Raw genomic sequence first — 23245 nt, 5'->3', positions numbered from 1 at the left:
GAAAAAGAAAAAAGCGGAGCAGGCCTCAACCAGTCTCCCCCGCCCCCGCCAGCGTGCCAGGTGGTGGTATTAATTCTCACTCCACTTAACAGAGACCTCTGGGTCTGTGTGAGCGCTCGCTGCCTTTTGGGGGGTGGAGGCTGGCTTCAAAGGAGTCAGGTGAAAACACTGTCCTTCAGACGGCCAGTATTTGCGGAGTGCTCTCTCTGGCTCACCCTGCAGAGGAAAGCAAACTGCTTCCAGTCACTGAAGACAACATAATCTGTGTTTAAGAAACGAAGTAGTTTCATGTTATTGCTTATCCAATAAAAGGGCTCTAACGAGTTACTAATTCTATACATTTAAAATTGTGAAATGTTGTTCACCAATTTTACAATGTCCTAATTTTGCGGCATCAAACCTTATCTTTCCAAGTGTATAAAAACAAGTTGTGTTTAACTCAAATTCTTGGGAACTTTTGTGTGTTTTGATGGGTTACTTCCCTTCCGGGCTTGTACAGTTGGGGACCAGAAATGCATGCCGACGTGTGACAGGCAGCCCTGTGGTCCCTTAGAAGTCCTCACGACATGTGGGCTCCCTGCATCCCTGACTTTGGATGTGTGGTTGGGGAGGGGGTTATCCCACTGTGGTTTCGGTCTAAATGAAGGACTTTTCTTGATTCAAAAGATGGAGAGAAAACAAAAACCCACCAGCTCTGCAGCAGCGGCTCTTAACTCTAAGTGCAAAAGGCGTGTAGTCCTGTGACAACAGCAGAGCGTTGCCTGTCCTACACACGGTGTTGGGACCCCAGTGGCTCTGCCCAGCACCCCCTCCCGCCCCCAGTGCCCAGATGGGGACACTGGGAAGCAGAAGCCTCTTGGGGGGATGGCCTGCTCCGACACCCTTGTCTTCTGGTCTGGAACTGAGGACTGGCAGCAGGTGCAGAAAGAAAACATGGGCCGTGTGACCTGGTCCAGGGCCCCTTCCATGACTCTGAGCGCCGCCCCGGGAAGAGGGGAGTTCCCAGGTAATGGTACAGGAAGGGGGGCTGTCGTCAGCCCGGGAAAGGCAATCCTTTCACTACAAAGACGTGAGGCTGGAGGTGAAGTCCTGGGTGGGCAGGGAGGGCAGAACCCCGTTTCCTCAAAACCCAAGGGGCGGCCCCATCGCCTTGCTGCCTCAATAGCCTGAGCAACAAGCAAACCGAGGAAGCCCAAGACAAACTTTTTACGGCTTGGAATTTTTATTAAAACAATCATTTAAATTACAACAATCCCCCCCCAACAGAAAATAGCATTCCAGGATGTGGCCCTGACAGGAGGCAAAAAACTCAGGCCCCCCCAGGAAGAGGTGGGGTTGGATGTGCTTGAAAAGGGAGGGAGCTTCCCTGGAAGCCCACGGCCTGGCCCCAGGGGCTGTGACGCTCCAGCTGGGGCAGCGAGCAACACTTTGTCACCGTCCATGGTTGTCAGCCTCTGGACCTGCCGTTTTGATGTGAAAGACAGGGGAAGAGAGAGAGAGAGAGCTGCCCCCAGGATTACAAAACAGTCACTTAGGAGGTGTTATGTAATTCCGTGGGTGTTGTCCAGGGGGCCTGGTGGGCACGTGAATAATCAAGGCAGCACTACTGGTGGGAGCGTCTTGGGGGCTGAGGTGGGGCCCCCTGTCAGGGATGACCCAGGCACTCTGTGTGGGGCAGCCTCTCAGAGCGTCACCGCTGGGCAGTGACGGCATGAATGTGCATCTGTCCGAGAACCCTCAGAAGAGCTTGTAATGAAATAATTGTGCCCGGGACCCTGGTCTCAATGGAGGTGGAAGGCTTCCTTACTTGATGGGCTTCCAGCCCTAAAAATGTTCACTTAAAAAGAACACAGGCACAAGTGTCTAAAAACCTGCCTCCGCTTTCATCCCCTTCTCCTGCTGCAGCCCCAGCCCCAGCTGAAGGCCCCACCCTCTCCTCCCACCTGACTTCGGGAGACTCCCACCTGCCCTCACCTCTGAGGAGGCCGAGTGCTCCGGCCTGGGCGTGGCTCTGCAGGCCTCCAGGCCTGCCCTGTAGCCCCTGCCACAGCCCAGACACTGGCCAGCTCCCTCGTGGCCACACAGCTTGGTATTTCCCAGACTTCAGACATACACATGGCGGTTAAATAATAATGTTTAAAAAGCCTGACCGCTTTTTGTATGTTTTTATAAACCACCACCATGCTCCTGTGCCCACAGCCAGTTATGGATTAAATTTACAGGTCAGGAGGAAAGTAATGCTCATGGAAATCCAAGGAGGGGTGGTGAGCCCGAGGAGACAGAGCCTCAGCATAAGGGCCAGACCTCACATTACAAACGAGGACCCCCCTCGCCTCTGGGGACGAGGGCTTTGAGGGACAGGGAGACACGAAGGAACTCATTCAGACACAGCCACCCACACTTAATGGTCTTCTGTGGAGTCCCATCCTGTGGGTCCTAAGGGGCTGGAGAGACACACAGGGCCGGCTTCCTTGGGGCAAGGTGGCCCGTGCAGATGGCAGCCAGCCCAGGACACCGTTGGATCAGCCTGACAAGAGCACAAGGCAGGATGGCTGTGAGCGTCTCAGTTTCTCAGACCCCACAGGGCTGCCAGAGACACTCGCACGCTCGGCCTCTCTCTCGGCCCCCACGTGTCTGCATTAGTAAGCGCCTTTGCACTGGGTAAGGCTTATCCCCTGCTCTACGGAGCCCCTGGTCACGGTCATGGAGGGGCTATAGGGCGCTGACTAGAGCACGGCCAGGGAGTCCCCAGGCCTCCACGGCAGGAGAGACAGAGGCCAGCGCAGGGCGGAAAGGACAAGCAGCTCCCACCTGCCCCTCGGACCCTGGTTTGGGGGGGCAGGAGGAGGGGCAGCACGTGTTCTGTGGGGTGCAGATTGCTACATGGCTATCTGGCCTCCCAGCAAATCTGCTGGCAGCTGGCCCATCACTGCGGCTTCTACGGAGTCTTCCCCCTGCCGTGGTGGGCTTTCCACTCCCGGCCACCTGGCAGCCAGAGTGCCACCGTAGGGGTGCCTGGGCTGCGGGTGGGCCATGCTTCTTAAAAGGCCAGTTCCTCACCAGTGGAGGAAACGGATATTCTGGAAACCAGGGGTGGGGGTGGTGGCACCAGCCTCCTGGCCTCCAGGGGCCGGTGCACTTCCCTCCTGACAACCACCTCCCAGCCTGGGCTGGGAAGTCAGCACTGGACAAGGCACACACCCCAGGGTGCCTCTGATCAAGGAAGTAAGGGATCACACATCAGATGAGAAAACACAAATACTTCTTAAGGGACTCAGAGACTCAGGTCAGGAGAACGAGCACCCTCTGAGGGAAGTCTCTGCAGGGCACAGTTCAAGGCAATTGCACGTGAAGGCGGGTGGGCTGGCCACTCAGCTGGGGGCAGTCCCGGAGCTCCTGCAGCAGCTCCCAGCCAGCCCACCGGAGGTGACTCCCGCGGTGTCTGACCCGTCCTGCCGGAGCTGGGAGCAGCGGAGGTGGTAGATCCTGGGCTGGCAGTGTCACCTGCTAGAGCTCCTCGAAGAAGGCCACTCGGGACTTGGCGCTCTGCAAAGTGAGCTGCAAGGAAGCAGAGGAGAAGTGAAAGGGGGACTGGACTTCCGCTCCTCACTACACAAAGCCATTCTGCCTGTGGACTGACCTCGAAGGCGGTTTGCAGGGGAAGGGAAGGTGGTTCAAACACATGTTCAAGGAGCCAGTGGTCAATCCCAAGTAAGATTCCAGATTTGCCCGAGAACTCATATTAGGAGGTGACAAATGAGGACATGCCAGGAGAACTAGCTGGTGGGCAGAAGCATGTCAGCAGGAAGATGTCATCAATGTCCCCTTTTCAGAGGTCAGGAGGTCCCTAGTCCTTTCAATAGACACACAGGTCCCCGTCCACGAGAGTCTCTCTGGGGCCCTATGGTGCACTGTCTGGTGGTGCCAGCTGGGGACACTCACACTCCCCAGGGCTCAGCATCTCACTCCTCCCGTCCTGGGGACCAGCTGGGGCAAGGAGACATGGCCTCCAGCAAGGCTGGCCTACGACAGATGAGGAAGAGCTTGTCCCTTCCACTCCTGGTTCCCAGGTGGCCCCAAAGCAGACTTGCCCATGACCTGGCCGCTGAGAGGGGTTGCCACACACAAGCTGAGAGGCAATGGGCTCTCGGGTGGGGCTGTTCAGGCAGAGAGGACCGTGCACACTGGGCATTGGTCTGCCAGACACTGGAAAAGCATCCCCAGGAGCGAGGTCTCCATGTGGCAGGGAAGGCACTAGAGTTTGTGCTGCTGAGCCCCCGTTCCCTGCGTCTGTAGGCCACTTCCCAGGATCTCCCCAGACAGAAGCATCTGGCACTGGCAGCTCCCCCCGCGCCCCCCGGGCCCTGCTCCCTGCTCTGCTCCTGGAACCGATTCCTTGGGCAAGACTGTGTGTTCCGCATCCAGCTCTGGGACTCCTCCGGAGAGAGTTTTCAGGGAGGGAGGGAGGACGCGGGACGCATGCTGTCCATCTTTCTGTGCCCCAGACCCCGTACATTACATTGGTGCTTTGCATCTAGTAGGAACTCAGATAGCGTTTGTTGAGTGAATAAGATGTAGGCTCTAATGATAAGGAGAGATGCATGGGAAAGCTGAGCGCTCCTCATGGGGCTGAGAATGCCCAGCTGGTAATTCCCCTTCGTTACCAGCTCACTCACTGGCCTCAGTGCACACCCTTGACCTGTCTGAGCCTCTTCTGCAGTTAAACCACGGGGGAAGGCTAGATGGTCTGGGCCATTCCCTTGACCTCTGGCGGTCTCTGAATCCAAAAAGTCCTTAGTACCATCTGTGGCTCTCCAAAGGGTGGGGGAGGAGGTGCCAAGTCAGCCACTTCACCATCACAGACAGGCAGCAGCAGTGCGCTCTACTGAGACAGCTTGAGAGCTGGCTCTTTCAATCCTGCCAAATCTTTTGGCCTTGAAGTTCCTGACTAACAAGCTGCACACAATCGGGGAGTGGGGCTGAGGGGGAGGGGGGCCGGTATCTGAGCTGTTTTCTTCAGTGGGACCAATTTCAGAATCGCTTTGGAAAGCCCAGCTCTGATGGGAATGGAGAGAGTTTTCATTTCTTTGCTGAAAAAGAACTCCCTCTAGAAGGGAGCTGTGTTTGGATGGGTTTCTCCCGAAATGCCATCGGAGGAGAAGGGCCGGGAGGTGTGCGATCTGGGATCATGGGAACTGGGATGGTAACTGGGAAAAGACAGACAACCAGAGAACCGCGGGGACAAAAATCCTCTTGTGGGAGAGTTAAATCGAAAGGTGTAACACCCCAAGTCTCTGCTCGGGTTTTTCCCACGCTCCCAGAGAAGACCTCAGGCTGGCTCCTCGGGGACAGGGGCCCTGCAGGGGACAGGGCCCTACCCCCAACCTTTCCACACAGCCACAGCCAGACTGCCTGACCCAAAGCCACCTGGGCCACTGACCAGCGGGGTGGCCCTGGGTGGGTTACTCATTCTGGCCTCAGTTCCCCACCATGAAGTAGAGGTGGTGGCTGCCCCTTCCTCACAGGGTGATGTGTGGAGCGACTGGGAAGGGCCATGAAGTGCTCGGCAAGCCCGATGCGCTGGAACTCAACAGCTGTTACTACTGATAGCGGGCATAAGGTCTCTCCCCCTGCCCCCAGCTCTGGCTTCTCTCCTCCCAGAGGGGGCCCGGGGCAGAGTGGGGTTAAAAGGTGCAGGCAAAGGCAGGGCTCCCTGGCCTTTGTGGCTTCTGAGGCCAGGCCACTGGATGCCCCCAAGAGGCCTGGCCACTTCCCCAGGCAGGGAGCCCAGGCTGTGGGGGCCTCCGCAAGCTTTCTGCTCATTTGTACAATGTTGGCTCCAAGAATTCCTGGATCCTCTACCCAAGTTGCATGCTGGCTGTCCCCACGGGGTGCCAGGGGAAGGTTTTGGCAGCTCTGGCAGTGCCAAATTCCAATTACTTGAGCACATATTTGTTGGGATGCAAAGCCCTCTTTGAGTGGGCAGGATGCTTCCCCCACCCCCAGCCCACACTGCATAGGGGTGGCTGAGCCTGACCTCTTCTCTTGCAAGGGCAACAAGTTGTAGCCCAGCCCAAGGAAGGAGTAGAGCAAAGTCAAGTACTCTGGCCATCAGATGCAGAAAGACACTGCAGACACATGGCTTTGGAAAGAGGAGCATGTTGTCTTCCAAAATGCACTAGACTAGAGGGACAGGCAAAGCCACTGGGCAGAGGTGCCTGACGTGGCTGCTGTCGCTGAGGGCACGGGGAGCCTTCTGCCTGAGCCCACAGAGACGGAGCTGCCACTGCTCCCCGGCCCCGTCTTCCTGTACAATTCCATCAGGAATCCTGTCCCCAGAGGAAAGCAGCGCATGAGCTGCCTGCTGCTGCCGGAACCCTCCCAGTCGCCACCTCGGCCTCTGCCTCCTTCCACCTCAGCAGCACCCCTTCTTTATCTTAGGCATTAAAGTGTCGTCCTCTGAAAGCCAGCCGGTGCTCCCTGAGTCTTACACGGGAGGGCACGGCTGGAGTTTGAGAGCAGGTGAGGGACGGTCAGCAAGAAGCAGCCTGGGGCTTCTGTCCTCCAGGTGGGGACGCGAAGGCCCAGGGGCAGGGGGGGTTTCCAAGGAGAGCTCAGGAGACCCCCCCCTTGGGCGCTGCTGCCTGCCTGCCAGCTGCGCTCTGGCTTCCGCTCAGCTGCTCAGCCTCCCACCTCCGCTGGGCGCATTCTCCTCACCTGTGGGATCCTTCACCACCTGCTCTTTCTAGAAAGCTCACTGACTGTAACATTTACAGTAGAGCTACAGGCGGGAGGTATTCATAAAAGAGAAGGGGAAGGCTCAGGGACAGAGGCACACAGTGAGTTATAAACTGTCTCTGCGGCCTCCTCTGTACACCCGTGAACACAGGCTGACGAGCGTTCTGGTTTGCCCACCAGCCCTCACATCGTCAGGTGTACAAGCCCACATCGGTATTGGGTCCACCTGCTGGCTCAGGGACAGCACGCAGAGGTACGGCACGTGACTCGGGCCCTCCCCTCCGGGATGTCACACTGGGAGAACCGAAGCCAGTCTCGTGCACCCCACCCACAGACCTGCACGTGTTTCCTTTGGTGATTCGGTAGCACCGTTCCACGCCCCTCGGCCAGACCCACTGAGGAGGGGGTGCGGCACCTCCAGGATGGCGGGGAATTCGCCAAGTGCAGGGGTTGGGGCACCATGAGCACGCTGCCATGGCCGTTCTCCATGGCTGTCCAGGAGGTGGTCCCCGAAGTTTCAGCCGGTGGGGAAACCCAAAGCCTCAGGAAGCAGGGCCTCGCGGACAATGGCTGCATCGTCCGGGGGCCTGTTGACTCTGGCCTACCTTCTTAAATCTCCCTGAGGACAAGCAGCTGACCGCGTCCGCCATCCACTGTCCAAAACTCACACTGAATCCGGACAACGGCCAACCACCTCCTTCAGGAAGTGATGGATGCACGGGCCCTGTGCAAAGCCTCCAGCCCCAGCGCTCTTGCCAGCTCCCTCCCAGCAACTAAAAAGAACACAAAGTTTCCCCACCAGACACTGGGCTGCCCCGCTTTTCTCCTCCAGCTGTCTCTTCACATCTGATTAAAATAAGCCGTGTGAATGATACAGGAGGAATTAAGTTCTCTCTCGACTGAACCGGCTGTTCAAGTCTGTCACTAATCCAATTTCATTCCGAGGAGACAAACTCCTTTTTCTTTGCTTCAGGTCTGTATGGCTTGGTTTTTATCTTACGGGGGCTCCGGCCCACCTGTTGGGCCTGGCCCTTCCTTCCTGCCCAGTATTGATAGGCGCAAGTCTGGCCGCGTCACCTTTCCTCCGACTCACTTCTCCGTCCAGCGGCCAGTTGTTTGTGACAGTCACTAGGCAGTGCAAGGGCAGACGGGGGAGTTGGCAGAGCCAGACTCCCTCACACTTACCAAACTTTGTGTGGTGTGACCGAACAGACGCATCCAATCCAAACATGTTCAGCTTCGGGAGACACATCTGTCTCCTTAGAAAGGAGGAGGCTGCCCCCGCCCCCCAGCCCTAGGAGGGCCTGGTACCCAGCAGGGCTCTGCTCTACACAGGCTCGCAGGAAGCAGGCAGGCTCCCCGGTTCCTTGGGGACCTCAGGCAGCCCATCAAGACACAAGGATCTGACACCTGCCTGCTCCTGAGAAATGGCCCCAGGGTCTAGAGACAGCAGGCCTAGAGGGCGCCTGTGACAAGTGGAAGGCTCACCAGTCCCTCCCAGCCCAAGCCCCACCCCTAGCTGCAAAGTCTCCTCCACCATCGGTCCCAAGCGTGCCCCCTGCTGGGAAGACAAGGGGGAGTGCGGGGGCGGGGGTGCACTGCCAACTCTTGCCCCAAAGCTCTGCTCTACATGTCCTTTGGCAGGGTCTGTTGCCCAAAGTGATGGGAGGGAACCAAATGTATTCGGGCCCAGAGCCTGCAGCGGCGAAGGCTGCTTGATTAAGAATGAATTGCTCTTTCATCAGCACATACAGAAACTGATTCACAGGGCCGCACTGTGATAATCTGGTTCCTAACGCAAAAAGGGGTGGGGGTGGGGGTGGGGGGGCAGGACGCAGAGCCGTTTGGACTACCAATGCTGAGAGAAAGGAAGCTCTACAATTAAGCTGGGAGAACAAAACTAATCAGGATTCCTCCAACTCGTCTCTGGGGGCCTCGCCTCCACCCATTCCTCCCCAGGAGGACAAAGGAAGGTGGGAGGGGGCTTAATTCATTTGAAACAATAAGACCCACAATGCTGAACCCATTTTAGATACTAACCTAATAATTCCAGGCACTGAGATTCTGCTTGTCCCATTAAAAAAAAAATGCAGTGAAATTGAAATGCAAGCCCTAAAATCATGTTGTGCTTCCTCTCCACCACCACATACGTATTGAAAATGAAGGCAGCGGGTAGGGCGAGGATGCGGAAAAAAAAAACCCCCCACAGATCCACCGGGTGAAAGCTGACTCTGGAGCAGAAGTTGACAGGCAAATCCAGCAGCCCCAAATTCCAACACACTCTTTGGTCTGGGGTGCAATAAACATACCCCTTCCAAACCAGAGCCGAGGGGGCAGGGCTCGTGGAGGCGGCTGCCGTCTTGCCAGTGACAGCCTGCACCCAAATGCCATCTGGGGGTGTGCATGGGGACAGAGCTGTGCCTACACTTATCCTGAAGCAGAGGTGGGATGAAAGGCCAAGTCCATCCCAAGGAACAAATCCAATTTGGCATTAGTTGCTTTATCTGCTCTAGAGAGAAATCTGCCAGGGAAAACCCAGAGGGTCCCTTTTGTGTGTTCATCCCTTGGGGACCTAAAGCGGCACAAAGATGCCTAGAAACGGGTGCCTGCCCCTGTGATGCCGGCAGGACCCCTGGCTATTCCGTTCCTCCACCGGAAAAGCATCAGACTCCTCTGCCTGATTCACCTCCCTGGGGCTGGGGGAGGCGGGCGGACAGCGACGGGCGCACTGAGAGAGTGCCGTGGAAAAATGATGCAGATATACTGATGTCATCCTCCAATTGCCAGTATCAGGAGGGAGATCACGGCGAGGACCATGAGAACAGCACCTCGGGCCCGCAGAATGAGTTTGCATCCGCTCTCCTCCCTCCCCCTGTTGCAGCAACAAATCAGGTGCCCGAGGAAAGCTGCACCGAAACACGTCTTCAGTGCTGAGGGACCAAACGGGGTGTTTTACTGCATCAAATAAGGCCCCATCATGTCCTCAGGCACTAAATGGATATAAGATATCCTAGGAGGGCAAGGCAGAATTTAAAAGCTCTCCAATGCCTCCCAAAGGGCCACTGCTTGAGTGGGTAAAATCTACCAGCCGAAAAGGGACTGGGTCGTGATGTCTCAGAAAAGAGAATCTTCTATCTCAACAGCCACCAGCAACAAGCCAGAACACCATAGGCACTCAACAGTTAAGAGGCACCTGAACACTTAGTTTGCTCGAATGGGAGGTAAGAGTGGCCTTCAGGGGCCAGTCCGGGTGTCCTAGGCAGGAGGGGCCCACTCCCTGAGACCAGCCCCCGCCTCCCAGTGCCTCCCCCGGCCTTCCCACGGAGCCAGGACGTGTCCAGCTCCACACTGCTCTCTTATCTGCATTAGCCGGTGCCGAGGCGCTCCTCACTAAGCCTCGCTCCCTACCCCACTCCCTGTCCCTTTTCTTCTCCTCCTCCCTCCCCGCTCTGCGGTATTCCAGTAACGGCACAGGGCAGGTTCTGGAGCAGGGCAGCCAGTGCACTGCTTTTATGTCAGGGCGGAGGATGCTCCGGGAGATAACGACGGGTTTCCAAAGCAGACAGAGCCACCCGGCTCCCGGGACTGGGGTCGGGGAGAGCTGCGGATGTTCACCACACATGCAGCACACACTGTTTAGTGGCCTTCTTCCAGGCAAACAATGCGGACCAGAGGTCACCAGGGAGGCTCTGGGAGGCTCTGGCCGTTAGCTTTAACTGCGGGAGACACCTTTCACGCGTATCGGAACTCACCCTCTGATTTATCACTTCCCCGGGTGTGTTAAGTGTTCTCCCTCACGTCACTAGCTCTGTGTCTCAAAGGGAAGTCCGTGCAAATTGAAGATGATATTGGGCTTTTGTGTCTTCCTCATCCAAGAGAGGCTACAGCCTCCCGTAAATGTCAAAGCTTCCTGTTTCTCCACTGGCGGAAACCACAGCTGGACCCCGATGGGGCAGACCATTTACTAATGAAATAAGCTTTCTAAGCTCTATGACCCCGAGACTTCTTGTCTGCCGATTTCCTCAGGAATCCCGTGCTCTCTCAGAGACCACGGGCACACAAGCAATGATGACCTTACTGGCCTGCAGACCAGCTCGGGACTGGGGAGTGAGACCTATCCCCCGAGAGGGGGTGGAAGCAGGGCCCTGCGTGCGTGTGCTCCAGGACTGCACTTTGACCTCCAAAGGGTGCTGCGCGGCTGGGTAGCAGCTGGCCACCACTCCCCTCATCAGCACTGTGGCTCTGAAGGCAAGAAGCTCAAGCTCATGACACCTGTGTCCTCCTCACCCCAGCCTCACTGCCGGACCTCACTCTTTCACTCCAAGGACTGAGATGCCAGGAACATGTGTGGCTATCAATGCCCACCCGGTCCCCAGGAAAGGAATCTAGGTTCCCAAGGGTGGCTTTTGATCTTGATCCCAGATGCCACTCTGATTCAGACGGCAAATGCCGAACAAGTTACCCTGATTATCAATTGGAGCAAAGTGGAAAAGCAGCAGATACAACCCCGGCACCGGCAGGTGGCTGGTCATCACCGGTCCTGGCCCCAGGGACCGCCACAGTCTAAAAAATGGAAAGGATATCAATTCTACGTATAGCAAAACTACCACTACTTGATCTAGTGATGCAGAGGTAACTTCAGCTGTATTAAAAGCCAAGTCTGTCCTTGTATTAACCCTTGATTCATTGGAATTCTTGATTAACTGGAGCCTGGCTTTCAAAACAAGCTTCTGTTGAGCCGTGAAAAAGAAACCGGTCCTAGGAGCAGCGCAAATCTGACTACGAATCAAACCTCATTTGTCTACAACAATAGCTCAGTGAGAACTCATGGTCAAAATCAGACCCCTCAAAGCATTTAAATGCTCCAAATCATTACAGAAAGAGGAAAGAGGGAATCACATCGAGCTGGAAGAGTACAGCCAGACTTGGGGGACGTGTCCCGGCACAGGCTGAGATGAAGAGGAGTTTTCTGCTTGCCCTGTTCTAGCCACAACATCCAGGAAGCCAAAGTGGATCCGCCCCAGGGTCACTATTGAGCAGATGATCCAGTTGGCCTGCCCATTCCAGCGGCCGGTCACCCCTGCTCAGAGCAGTCCCACTGCTGGGGGGCTGGGTTCCAACACCAACATATGGTAGGAAAGCTGAAGAAGCAGGAATCTGCTAAACCAAAGTGCCACACACAAACCGGGTTCATACACACGGGGTCTCGGAACCACTGACAGCTCGAATCCATCTCACCATGAGATCCACCTGGGACATTAACAGCTAACCTCTCTTGCTTGGAGAAGAACCACAAACAGCATATGTTTATGCCAGATCTCACTATTTGGTAGAAAGCTTCCAAGGAGCTTTTTTTTATTCTAGTCACAGAAACCGCGGCCAGAACTCCAAAGGACACACCCTCCGTGACTGTCGGATGCTGGTGCCCTCGCTGGGTACGACGGGGGATTGGGTGAGGAGCAGTGGCGGGATGTTACGTCATTGTCGCGCATGATAAATTCTCTCCTGGGCGCGTGGGGAGAGTACGAACTGCCGCAGAAGGACAGCGGCAATCACTCCGTTAACTGCCCCCGCCACCGCCGGCCGCCCGGCACCTGGGTGCCCACCACTGCGCCATCCCAATGTGAGTTCACTGCGATCACAGCTCCAGCCCGCGCTGCGGAGGAGCTGAAGCGGGGACGGCCTTCCGGGTGCCAAGAGACAGTCCGCTGAGACAGGCTGCCCATCAGACCCCTGTGCTATTATTATTGCTTTGCTCTCCTTGACAAGAAAATGGATGTGCACAGACAGGGGAGGCTCTGAAGGCAACGCATGAGCACGGGCAGCCCTTTCACTCCAGGACCAGGAGCTGTCAGGTAAGACCATGGTCTGCAGAGGCTGACACCCCAGGAAAGGTCTTAATCTTCAGTTAAGGAATCAGTCTTAAAAACACCGAAGGTACCCCATTTCCATGCGCGGGTTATTATCTGAGAAGTACGTACGCCACCAAGACGAAGGACTTTTAGACACACCTGACCGGACAAGAAGCGGTGACCTCCTCCAGACCAACAGTGACATGAGATGTGAAGGACGACCAGTCCTAAGCCCCAGTGACATGCTCTTCAGAATGAGGCAGCCCTCTGCACCCCTGGAGGCTGGCCTGGCCCCACGGGGGCGGTGCCTGCTCTCAGACTCAAAGCATGCTGCGGCCAGTACCCAGGCGCCACCTTCCCTGGGGCAGGGTCGGCGTGGCCTGGGGACAGAGACAGGCAAGCTCATGCATGGTTAGTATCACAGAGGGCAGTCCCATCACCACACAGAGAGTACCTGGCAACAACCTACTTTGAGGGCTCAAATGCAGATAGGTCTTCTGCCTTGGGCTTGAGGCTAAACCAGCAAAATAAAATGAAGAAAAACAAAAACATACCCTGTGATATCAACAATGCCACACGTGCCATTTGCAAAATGCTCAGACGGGCCTGAAACTGTGATAAGTGACTCTTGTTTGTTTTCATGGCTTGGAAATGGGTCTCTCCAGCTTTCAACACGTGTTGAATGTTCCCATGGCTGAGGCCGGCTCGCCACGGCAGTGGCAGAGGTGAGGCCGCTCCCAGTGCCCAGGTGTGTGAGTTCGGGGCAGCTCCTTCGGGGCCCGACTGGCCAGCCCACTGGCCCAGTCACCATCTGCCCACTGGCTGAGGCCTCACTTCAGCTCCCCACTTGTTAACTGTTGGATAATTTGGTTTTGAAAGGGAAAAGCAGTAAAAATGGCAGAAGCCAGAGGTGGGAAGAATGTGGAACGTGCTAAGGTCTCTCCCTCCAGGTAACACTACTAAAAGGAACCCTCTACCCGGCGCCAGGACTGACTGCTGTCAAGAGGGAGAATTCGAGGCTCCTGACTGTACCCACTAATAATGGCAGGTTGTTCTCAGATGCAGCTTAACCCCTGCAAACAGATATTCCTTAAACTGGGAGACCATTTTAAAGACTGTAGGTAAAGAGCATACACTTAAACACACCTAAAAGATCACTCTCTAACCTCGATGAACAGTCTTCTCTTAGTGACACCTGCTTTGCAGGTGTTACCTGGCCCTGGGCTGTCAGTTAGGAGCCAAGGTCAGGTGGCAGGAGAGGACCTTTCTGCTTTGGCCAGCATCGGAGAAGCACACTATTGGGCTGATACTTAGGACGGAAATTAACTTCCTCTAAAATGCTAACAACTCAAAATATTCAGTGCAGAGATGTGAGACCATCAGCAACCTCTTTTAAAACATTAAGGTTCCTCTAGATACTTGGGTCTTTTAAGTACGAAAAAAGTAAAACACTCAGAATGTGGTTTCTAAATCAAGAACAGAGCTTTATCGTCCTTGCCACTTAAAAAACACAAAAAGTCTGGAGGGAGAGTCTATTCTCAACAGCCTCCACCTCGTTTTGCTTTCTCATTAAGGGAGGCAGCTCCCTGGGCAGAACTCCCCTCGGCTTAAAAGACAGGATTGCTTTACTGCTAAATGATGGATCAAAACCCGTCCAGTAACAGCAATTCATTTCATCATGAAATGCTGTGTTAAAAGCTCCCCTTCCTTCAAGCCAGTGGGTTCACAGGCACTGGCAGATTCAATTCCCTTTTAGGCAAGAGTCAAAAAAATTTTCCTCAACAAAGGACGTACAAAAAAATGACCAGAGTCTAGGAAACCAGACGCCGACCGGCCGTTTCACTGAGGACGGCCCTGACCAGCAGAAGACAAGAGGCTCGGTACCTTTTTAATGGTGTTGTGCTTGCTGCTGGTGCCGCCCCGGTCGGCGTTCTCGTTGTGCAGAATGTCCAAGGCTGTCTCCCGCTCCTTGAGTTTCAAGGCCTCGATCTCAGTCTTGAGTTCATTGAGCTGCTCCTGCAGATGCTTGCTCTTCTCCATATACTCCACTCTGCCAGCAAGAGGACACTGCATCATGGCTCAGGTCAACGGTGACGCCCGGGAGGCCAAAGCTCCGGGCCTACCCTGCGTGGGGTCCCGGGCCTGAAGCCTCAGGTTGATGACCCAACTCGGCCACTCAGGGGCCATGGGGGGTTGGGCTAGTCACTTAACAGGTCTGAATCGCTTTCCTCATCCCTAAAACTGGGATAATAACCATAGGGCTGTGGTCAGAATTAAATAAAGGAGAGTGTAGGAAATTCCTCTTGCGCCCAACTGTAAGTGCTCACAAGGTACTCTACAAATACCCATCCAGACAGATAGCTTTCAGTTCTGTACAAAAAAAAAACAGCTCCTGAAATAAGCCCCCGGCATCCAAAACAATCTTCTTGTCTCAGCCCTTGTCGGAGAAGTAATGCCATTCAAGTGACCTCTTCTGACTGGCCGTGGCCACCTCCTTGCTTATTTTGGGGTGGCATCTGAAGATGATAGGCGCTCACTCGGCCAACACTAGGAAGAAAAAAATCCCCACCATCGCTTGCAAGTAGATACCGCATCTATGATGGTGAAAATCTGGAGCTCGTCCTCAAAGCATCCAACTACAGGGCATGGCCCAGGCAGCACAGACACCAGGGAACGATCCATAGGGACCCCCATGCCAGTACATGGAGTCTGCAACGTGTGCACGGGCAATAAAGCGAGAAAACAGAAACTGTAAAAGGCAGGGCACCCACAGCAGTGGCCTCCCGCTGATCACAACCACGTACCACTGCCGGTGCCCCGGTGAACGGCCGGAAGGGAAACTCCAGCAGAGGACATCGCTGGGTCCACACGTCAGTGCGGGGCCCAGGGAGCCACGGTCTCCAGAGGGTTGTCCCGAGCATGGTATGTAAAGTGAAAACAGAGGCTTGGATGGATGGGCTCGGAGCTGAATCCTGGTTCTGGCCCTCATCACCTGTGTCATGTGAGTGAGTTCCTTAAACGCTCTAAATCTGGCTTCTCATTTGTCAACGGGAACACTAAAACCTGCCTTTGATGTCAGTTTGTAGTCAGTTAACGGGAGTGAAATAAGATAAAAGCCAGAACACCCTGACACCCAGGCACTCAGTCCATGGTAGCTATTGAGACTGTTTTGTGGCAAGCCACGCACAGTGGGCCATTTTACCCCCAGCCGGGAACTGGGGGGACCTGGGCTAGACTTCCTCTGCAGTGGGCCTGCTTCCCACCCCAGATCCACTTGCAGTGGCCAGAAGATGCAGGAGGACAGAGCTGCAGAAGCTGCTGCGAACAGGGCCTGTGGGGCCCAGCCCAGGGCTGACCCATGCAGCAGGGTGGCCGACCTGGACGTTTGCTTTCCTCAGCCTTGGGCCTGAGGCTCTTCTCTCTTCCCCTGGTTCTAAACCTGGAATGTCACAGATCTGAGCCGCCAGAGAACACAACTAGGAAACGCGTTCTAGTACCATGTTCATGTACCACTATCACGCACTCTGCTACGATGCAAACGACAGTCTGACCACTGGAGATCCCTGAGAGCCCGTCCCATACTTGAGGTGAGGTTTCGAGCCAGTATAATCTCTCTCCAGGTCGCCAACCAAGTACCATTTTTACCCTGGAAGATTGAATGCTGGTCTGTAGTCCTTCATTTCTGATTAGGGAATTCTTCCTCTAGGTGGTGAGGGCAGAGCAAACCTTCGCAGGAGCTGGCGAAAGGCTGCTGTGGCGACCCACCGCGTTCCCCAGGCCCGGGCCGACTCGCTCTAGTTCACTGGTTGCCCAAGCGTGGAGTGGGGGTGGGGCGTCTACATACTTTTCTTTCTCTATCTCCATGGAAAGTCGCTTCATGTCAGTATCCTTGAAGTCGAAAGACGGGCTGTCGCCGATGAGGTTGAAGCTTGATATGTCAGGAGGCAGCGGTGCTGGAATTGGGTTTATGGGCTGCAAACGAGAAATCTGCAGTTATTAGGAGGTTTGGGTTCTACAAATGCAGGGACCCTCCCACTGACCCTCCGGCAGCCACAAAGGCCGTAGGCGCAGGGCGGGCCTGCCTCCCACCCCCACCGCAGCCCCCTGTCACCGCCGTCTTCTTTGACCCCACAGTTCTATTTGAAAATTTATTCTAGCAACATAGCCACATGTACGTGCAAACATTTGCATTCAGCGATGTTCCAAGTTCTTGCGGTTTTGTTCTTAATTGCAAAAGAGAGCAGACTAAATACCCATCCACTGGGGACTAGTTAGATGAATTATAACCCCTCCATACGATGAAATCTGATTAAAAAGTTGATAGGAGCTCCCCCAGAACTTATTAATTTATTTATTGTTAGAACGGTGTATAAAGTTTGCTGGAATGTGTGTTTTAGAAACACACACGTCTGTGGTGTCCAGCCCAGATGAGCCTCAGGCAACTCTGGTCCCAGCTGCTATCTCCCTGCAATCACCTCAGAGGTCCCCAAGAAGGACCGACCATTGGCCCAGTCAACCTACCGAGTCATGAGAGAGAATAATGCAAGGATGTTTCGAGCTATATGGCTGGCTTGGGGTGGCCTGTCACATGGTCACAGACAATCAGCACAGATGACAACAGCCAACTGCTCCCATTTTCCTCCACCTCAAACCCGGGGCAGCTCATGCCTCTGTGCCCTGGGCATGTCTGTGTTGTGTGTGTGGGTGTGCAGTGCAAGCATTCATGCGGCACACACATCTGTGCACTTGCATGGAATGCCCTACTGTCTCTCCCATCTAGTTAGTTCCTACTCACCCTTCAGGAGTCGGCTCAGGCGCCAACCTCAGTCCCTCCTGCCCCTGCAGGCTGGGCTAAGTTCCCCTCTAGGCACCTGGGCATCCTGTCTGTATAAAGACTTCCCATCTGCCTGCCAGTGCATGGAACAGGAGTGCAGTTTGCCGAATGGAATGCCCCACCACTGAGAAGGCTTCTCTATTAATTTTGTGACCCGATTTAATTGAAGTCTGTCTCCCTGTCCCAAAATTAAGTTTGGAAGCTGCTTCTTGCACGGCAATAGTTCACATGAGGTATGGAGGGTATCCCTGCCCAGAACTATGACTACGGTGTACGGTATATACTGGTAGTTGAAGATTACATTCAGCTTGGCGCTAAGAAGCTAGAGAGTAAGTTCTCTCGAGGATGATTTGGGACTACATTCCTCAGAACGAGGAAAATGTTCCAGAGCTGTAACAGGCCCTGTGGCTCGTTATCTTGGCAACCAGAGAAATGACTGGCTAGCCCAGGGCCAGATGGCAGACCAGGCGTTCTGCCCGACCCCACCTGCAGGTTCTCTGCACCACCTGCTCCGCCACGCATTCGCCCTGAACAGTCCATCAGGGAAAGGAAGGCTGCCGGGTCTCGGCGGCCCCCCCGTTCGGGCTCACCGGGTACGTGGGCTTGGTGGTGATTTCCAGGAGCTTTTGCTTGGCCCTTCGCTCTGCCTCGCGGGCTTCCTGCAGGTCTTGCTTCAGCTGATCAGCCTCCTTGGCCCTGCAAGAACAGGAAGGGCCGTCACCTCCATGGAAGATGACAGGTGGAGGAAAGAGACCCCCTCTCCTGGTGACCCCGCTGGAGCCGTGGGACCTGGGTTAATCCCAAGGAAGGCACCAGATCGGACAAACAAGGGTGGTGGAGGGTGGGCAGGGCATTTACAGGAAATCAGAACTTCCAAGCGAGGAACAACACTCCCGGGTGTTGTACGGCTGCAACCGGTAAGTCTAACGTGGAAGAGCAGGGAGCCAGTGGGAAGAAGAGTTGAGTATAATGAGCCTTTGTAACTGGCCGTGGGGGAGGACAATTGGGCTGTAGGCCCTCTCTGCTTCATTTCTGGGTGCGCGCGGGGTGAACCAAGGAAGAATCTGGTGGATCGAAGGTCTTACGATGGATTACAAAGGGCAGGAGGTGAAAGAACCGACCCCCACAGCCCTCCTACCCCTCAAACAACTGCAGGCTAAGGGCCCACCTCCACAGGCACCAGTGGAGGGCCTTGAACTTGGATGCAGGTCCTTGCCCACAGGACGAAGGATCCAGCCCATCCTGCCTCACTCGTGGGGAAAGCGACCCGAACACAGAAAGAAAGGGGCCCGGGCAGGGCAGAAAACAAGGAACCGCATTTTCAGACCAATGCGCACAAAGTGGAGAGGAAAACTGAAGAGATTATACCTTGGTAGCGAAAAGCTAAATTCAGATGCTCAAATTCAAAGCAGCCAAATGCTGTGGGGAATGTGCCAGAGTTTATCTGAAGGCTGCAGGACTAGAACAGTCCAGAGCCCGGCATAGTCTTTGAACAGTATAGACAACAGTTCCATCCCTCGACCCGGTTGGGAGCGGGCCATCCTGGCCAGGAGGAACCCAGGCCCTTTCCCCCCATCTGTTTCAGGAGCCTTGGCTCCAAGGAAGGACTGCAGGGAAGTGGGTGCCTGGCTTCTGCATTAAAGGTAAGTAGCTGCTGTCTCTCCACATGCCCCGTAAATAAAAAGGGAGACAAATCACGTTTTTTAAATGTACGACGAAGAGCTTCCTTCTATCTCCTCAGCTAAAGGCAGTCTGCGGACATGCTTGATGGTTTTCCTGCAAACACGGTATCAGAGGGACAAGGGCTTATCACAAAGGCACAGGCGTGACCAGAGGTCCACTCGACAAGAGAGCTGTGTCCCTCCCGAGAGCTCCAGCCCCGAAACTGGATTAGGCACCAGTCCCCACCAACCTCACCAAGAAGGAGCCTCTCCCCTTCCCAGATGCCAGAGAAGCAGCTGGAGGCCAGCTGCAGCCACGCTCTGCCTCAGGGTGTGGTCAGGGCTGAGCCACCCCACACCTGGGCCCTAGTGCCCAGGACCCCCCAGCCCCCGACCTCTGACCTCCTCTCTGACTCTTCAGCCATCTTCAGCGCCAGCACCTCGGCCTCCAGCACCTTCTGCTCCATCAGGCGCTTCTCTTCCTCGGTCCGAATGGCCGTGGCCTTGATGCGCTGCATTTCCTGTTCGGCCTCTGCAGCCTTCTGTGCCAGGAGTTTTGCCTCCTCCTCAGTGATTTGGGCCTTTTCCGCCAACAGGTCAGCCGTCTCCTCAGACCGCATCTGGAGGGAAGAGCGCCATCAGCTGGGGTGGTTGGGGACCACGTGCCTACTGTCCCACCTCAGACATGTGGGTAGGTCAGCAAGAACCAGAGTCTCCAATTTCCTTGGGGCCCTTCCCCTGAATGTCCCCTCGGATGACACCCTGGCAACAGATGGCAAGCCACACCCTGCAACTTTTCAGAAGGGACCTTCAGGTTCCTCCTTGGGGAGCAACAGGGAAGCACCTTTTTGGAGTCCCTATTTGAGCTGAGGCTTATGCTTTACAAGGAAGAAAACCAACTTAACTCTGTTCTATTTTCTCCTTTTAAATCAGTTCCAAACCAGTGGGCACTTTTTCTCCTGGGGCACATGTAACGATGTCTACAAACAGTTTTGATTGTCGAAAATGAGACAATCAAAGTAAGGTGGTACTACCAGCATCTAGTGGATAGAGACCAGGGACCCTACTAAACACCCTTCAGTGACAGGACAGACCCACCACAAAGGACGATCTGGGCCAATGTCAGCAGCGCCAAAGCCGAGAGGCCCTGCCTTAAAGGCACCCCATGGTGAAAGGAGTTTGTCTGCACATGAACTCAGGTTAAATGTGCTTCTGCCAGCACAGGTGGAAAGGAAAGGCACTATTTTTTTTTTTAAGCTGAAATGTCAAAGCAAATGTCACTAATCTGTGGTCCTCGGGAGGTCTCACACCAGCAAACTGAGCAAGACCCCGTGCAGCCTCCTGGACCCCAGACCCCTGGGGAATTACCAGCGCTTCGTTGGCCATTGTCGCTTCTTCTTTCATCTGCAGCAGCCTCCTCTCCAGCTCGTCCCTCGTGCGTTCGGCCTCCTCCCTCATCTGCTTCTCTCGAGCCAGACGCTGCCGCTCCATCTGGGGGCGGGGGACGAAAGCAGTCACTGAGTGAAGGGACTCCTGACCCACGGTGCCACACAGGGGTCCAGGAATGCCCCGCAGCCAGAGTCTCCCCTTTGGGGACCCTTTTCTTCTGGTAGCCAGTGTCATGCTTGTCCCCCACCACCCTCTGTCCTTCTAAACCAGCTGTCAAGTTGAAAACTACGCTCCTTGGAAAAACATCTTGGGGTAAACAAACCCACTAAAAGCCAGGTCAGCTCTCCACCTGGATCGAAGGAGGCTGTCTTACGCAGCGTGTGCCGAACCAGCCACCTGGTCAAAATCCCTTTTTGTGGGGAGTCCTCTCGGGGCCCTGCCCCTCAGCTGAGGGGACACAATGCAGGCTCCTTCTCCCTGGGATGGAGCCCCACAAACAGACAACTCTCTCCTCCGGGTGGATGAGCCACCTCACCATTTCTAATGTGCACAGACCTCTTCCACACCTCCGATTTCATCCACCATCCAACCGCTCTTGCCTCTGACCCACAGAGAAGACAGAACCACTCTGCGTGATGCACCAGGAGTTCACACATTGTGTTTCACAGGGGGAGGCTGCAGCAGCAGCCCCCGCACAGACTCGCGCACGGAGGCAACTCCTGAGCCAGGCCCTCGACAGGAGGGAGCCAGGCGGGGAGCACAGCCCCCACCCTCCAGGCACCAGTACAAAGGCGCTGCCACCTCCTTTGCCTTCTGGATCACAGTATTAATTGAGCCACATGCCGAGCTCAATAAGGCAAACAAGCACAGGACAAGTGGTCTTCTCTGTGATCCGGCCTTACTTACTGAATGCAGGAAGCAGAAGCCAGAAGTGACCACTGCACTGTTTTGTTCCTTAAATAATTAAAGCACATTTAATTACTTCTTGCTTCAATCTTCTCCCAAACACGAGATTTCTAAGATTGCTGCTTTATTCTAAATACTAAGCCAAAAAAAAAAAAAAATGCAGTGGACCTCGAAGGAATAATGAAAAGACAAGCCATAAAATACTGTAAATTCTTCTCCAATGTTCAATGAAAAGCTTGGCCAATTTGTTCTCTAATTTCCATCATATTACGATTTCCATTCGGTGGATGACTGTGTGTCCATTAGTCTCCACTTGAAAAAGCCCAGGCAGTCCCCTGCCATTCCCAGCACTGCACTTCCCTGTGGCCTCCACCCCCATAATAAGGGACCTCTCGTTTGCAAAGTGGTTTAAGCTGTAATGACTTTCAGGTTCAATATGTCCTTTGATCTGAGACAGAGAAGAGGCCTCATCAGCCCCACGTGATCGATGAGAACACTGAGGTCTGGAAGTTAAGTCATTCGCTAGCGTCACAGGCTAAGTTTCACAGCTGGCTCCAAGGTCACTGTCTGTTGGGGGGCGGGGCATGGAGCCCCTGACCCGCAGTTGCCAGGTCCCAGGGACGTGTCTCTGCTGTTCTATAGGCAGTGCAGGTTGGGGTGTGTTCCCCCTATTCACTGCCATAGCCCGGAGGCTGACACGCTCCTCCCTGTTTTCAGATCTCTCGCTTCTAAGCTCTGCTCTGCTGAAAGAGAGGTCAGCCGGGGCTCTTCTGACGGTTGCCACCACCACACTGTGCCGGCTCAGGAGCACTTCTTTGTCCAACAAAACCCATTCCACCACCCACAAAGCACCCTGAAGAGCACATCTATGGCCTGCCATCTCAGAAAGCAAAGAGATGGGGAGTTGAAGGCCCAGGATCAAACTGGGCAGTTCATTCTGAAACTCAGGGCTGGGAGCCAGACCCGCCGGAGTTCCCAAATCAGAGACAGCTGCGCACAGACTCATTATCACACCTTCTTGAGCCCGAAAGTCCTGAGGGCAGCTGACTGCAGCTGCTGCTCCGCTATCTAGTAGTTTGTCCAAAACCACAATTATTATTCTCGGCAGTGAGGCTCAGATTAGTTGTGTGGATTTCGGCGAGTCAGAAAGGTCTGTGAGTAGGAAACAATGATGCAGATTGTCCAGTCTGCTGATAGGCACTCCGGCCGCCCCCGCCCCGCCCCCCCCCATGCTGGGTGATGCGCTGCCGGGCTGACCTACAGTGGGGAAGTGCAGCCAGAGTCTAATTAGCATTCCAGCAGCAGCATTGAAATGCTGCCATGCATTCTATCACCATCTAATTAGAAAAGGAGAAGGCCGGGCAAAGGAGACAGGCAGGCAAAAGGAAAGCTTAGCTGGAGGGAAGAGAAATGGATGAATGGGTGGGGACATGCACGCTTGACTATTTCTTTCCACCTCACTTAAGTGGAGAAATAACGAGAGACCTTTCTTTCAGATAGGCTATTAGAGTTTATCCCTCAGTTCCAGGGCTGACACCCTACCAGCTGGGCATCAGCCAAGAAAAATCCAAAAGATATAAAATAAGAATACGCATTCTCCACGACCAAAGGAGTCTTGTCTGCCAGTAACCACTCCTCACCCGCTGGGCCAAGGCCACCACCAGGTGGTAACAGTAGTTCGAACACGGTCTTGCTCACCTGCTTTCTAGCTTTCTCCTCCCTGGCCTGGGCTTTCATCTGTTGAACTTCCAAAGAATCGGCCTTTCTTCTCCTCATAAAAAGGTCATGGTTCCCAATACACAGCTGAAGAATCTGTGGCCATGGAAGCAGGAGAAATGTTAAACCCACAAATTTACTTCACTGCT

At 54.7% G+C, this 23245-nt stretch overlaps 1 protein-coding gene across 4 annotated transcripts in view; it reads right to left on the bottom strand.

Annotated features, from left to right (window-relative positions):
* Positions 1 to 1200: 1200 nt before the first annotated feature.
* The window catches only part of NF2 (NF2, moesin-ezrin-radixin like (MERLIN) tumor suppressor), a 71378-nt gene continuing 49333 nt past the window's right edge, over positions 1201 to 23245 (bottom strand). For 2 of the 4 annotated variants that reach the window (XM_037052463.1, XM_037052460.1), the window contains 7 exons: positions 23079 to 23192; positions 20454 to 20576; positions 19488 to 19705; positions 18015 to 18120; positions 16435 to 16562; positions 14475 to 14640; positions 1201 to 3558 (listed from right to left, as the gene is read on the bottom strand). In XM_037052463.1, the coding sequence (XP_036908358.1) occupies positions 3508 to 3558; positions 14475 to 14640; positions 16435 to 16562; positions 18015 to 18120; positions 19488 to 19705; positions 20454 to 20576; positions 23079 to 23192 (906 nt within the window). In that variant the 3' untranslated portion in view covers positions 1201 to 3507. Of the gene's footprint in view, positions 3559 to 13044; positions 13105 to 14474; positions 14641 to 16434; positions 16563 to 18014; positions 18121 to 19487; positions 19706 to 20453; positions 20577 to 23078; positions 23193 to 23245 lie in introns of all 4 variants that reach the window. The other 2 variants (XM_037052461.1, XM_037052462.1) reach the window with 2 other exon arrangements.

The sequence above is a fragment of the Sturnira hondurensis genome, unplaced genomic scaffold (assembly GCF_014824575.4).
Source record: "Sturnira hondurensis isolate 20B ecotype Veracruz unplaced genomic scaffold, ASM1482457v3 Scaffold0007406, whole genome shotgun sequence".
NCBI lineage: Eukaryota > Metazoa > Chordata > Mammalia > Chiroptera > Phyllostomidae > Sturnira > Sturnira hondurensis.
This window is presented reverse-complemented; position numbering and strand designations above follow the sequence as displayed.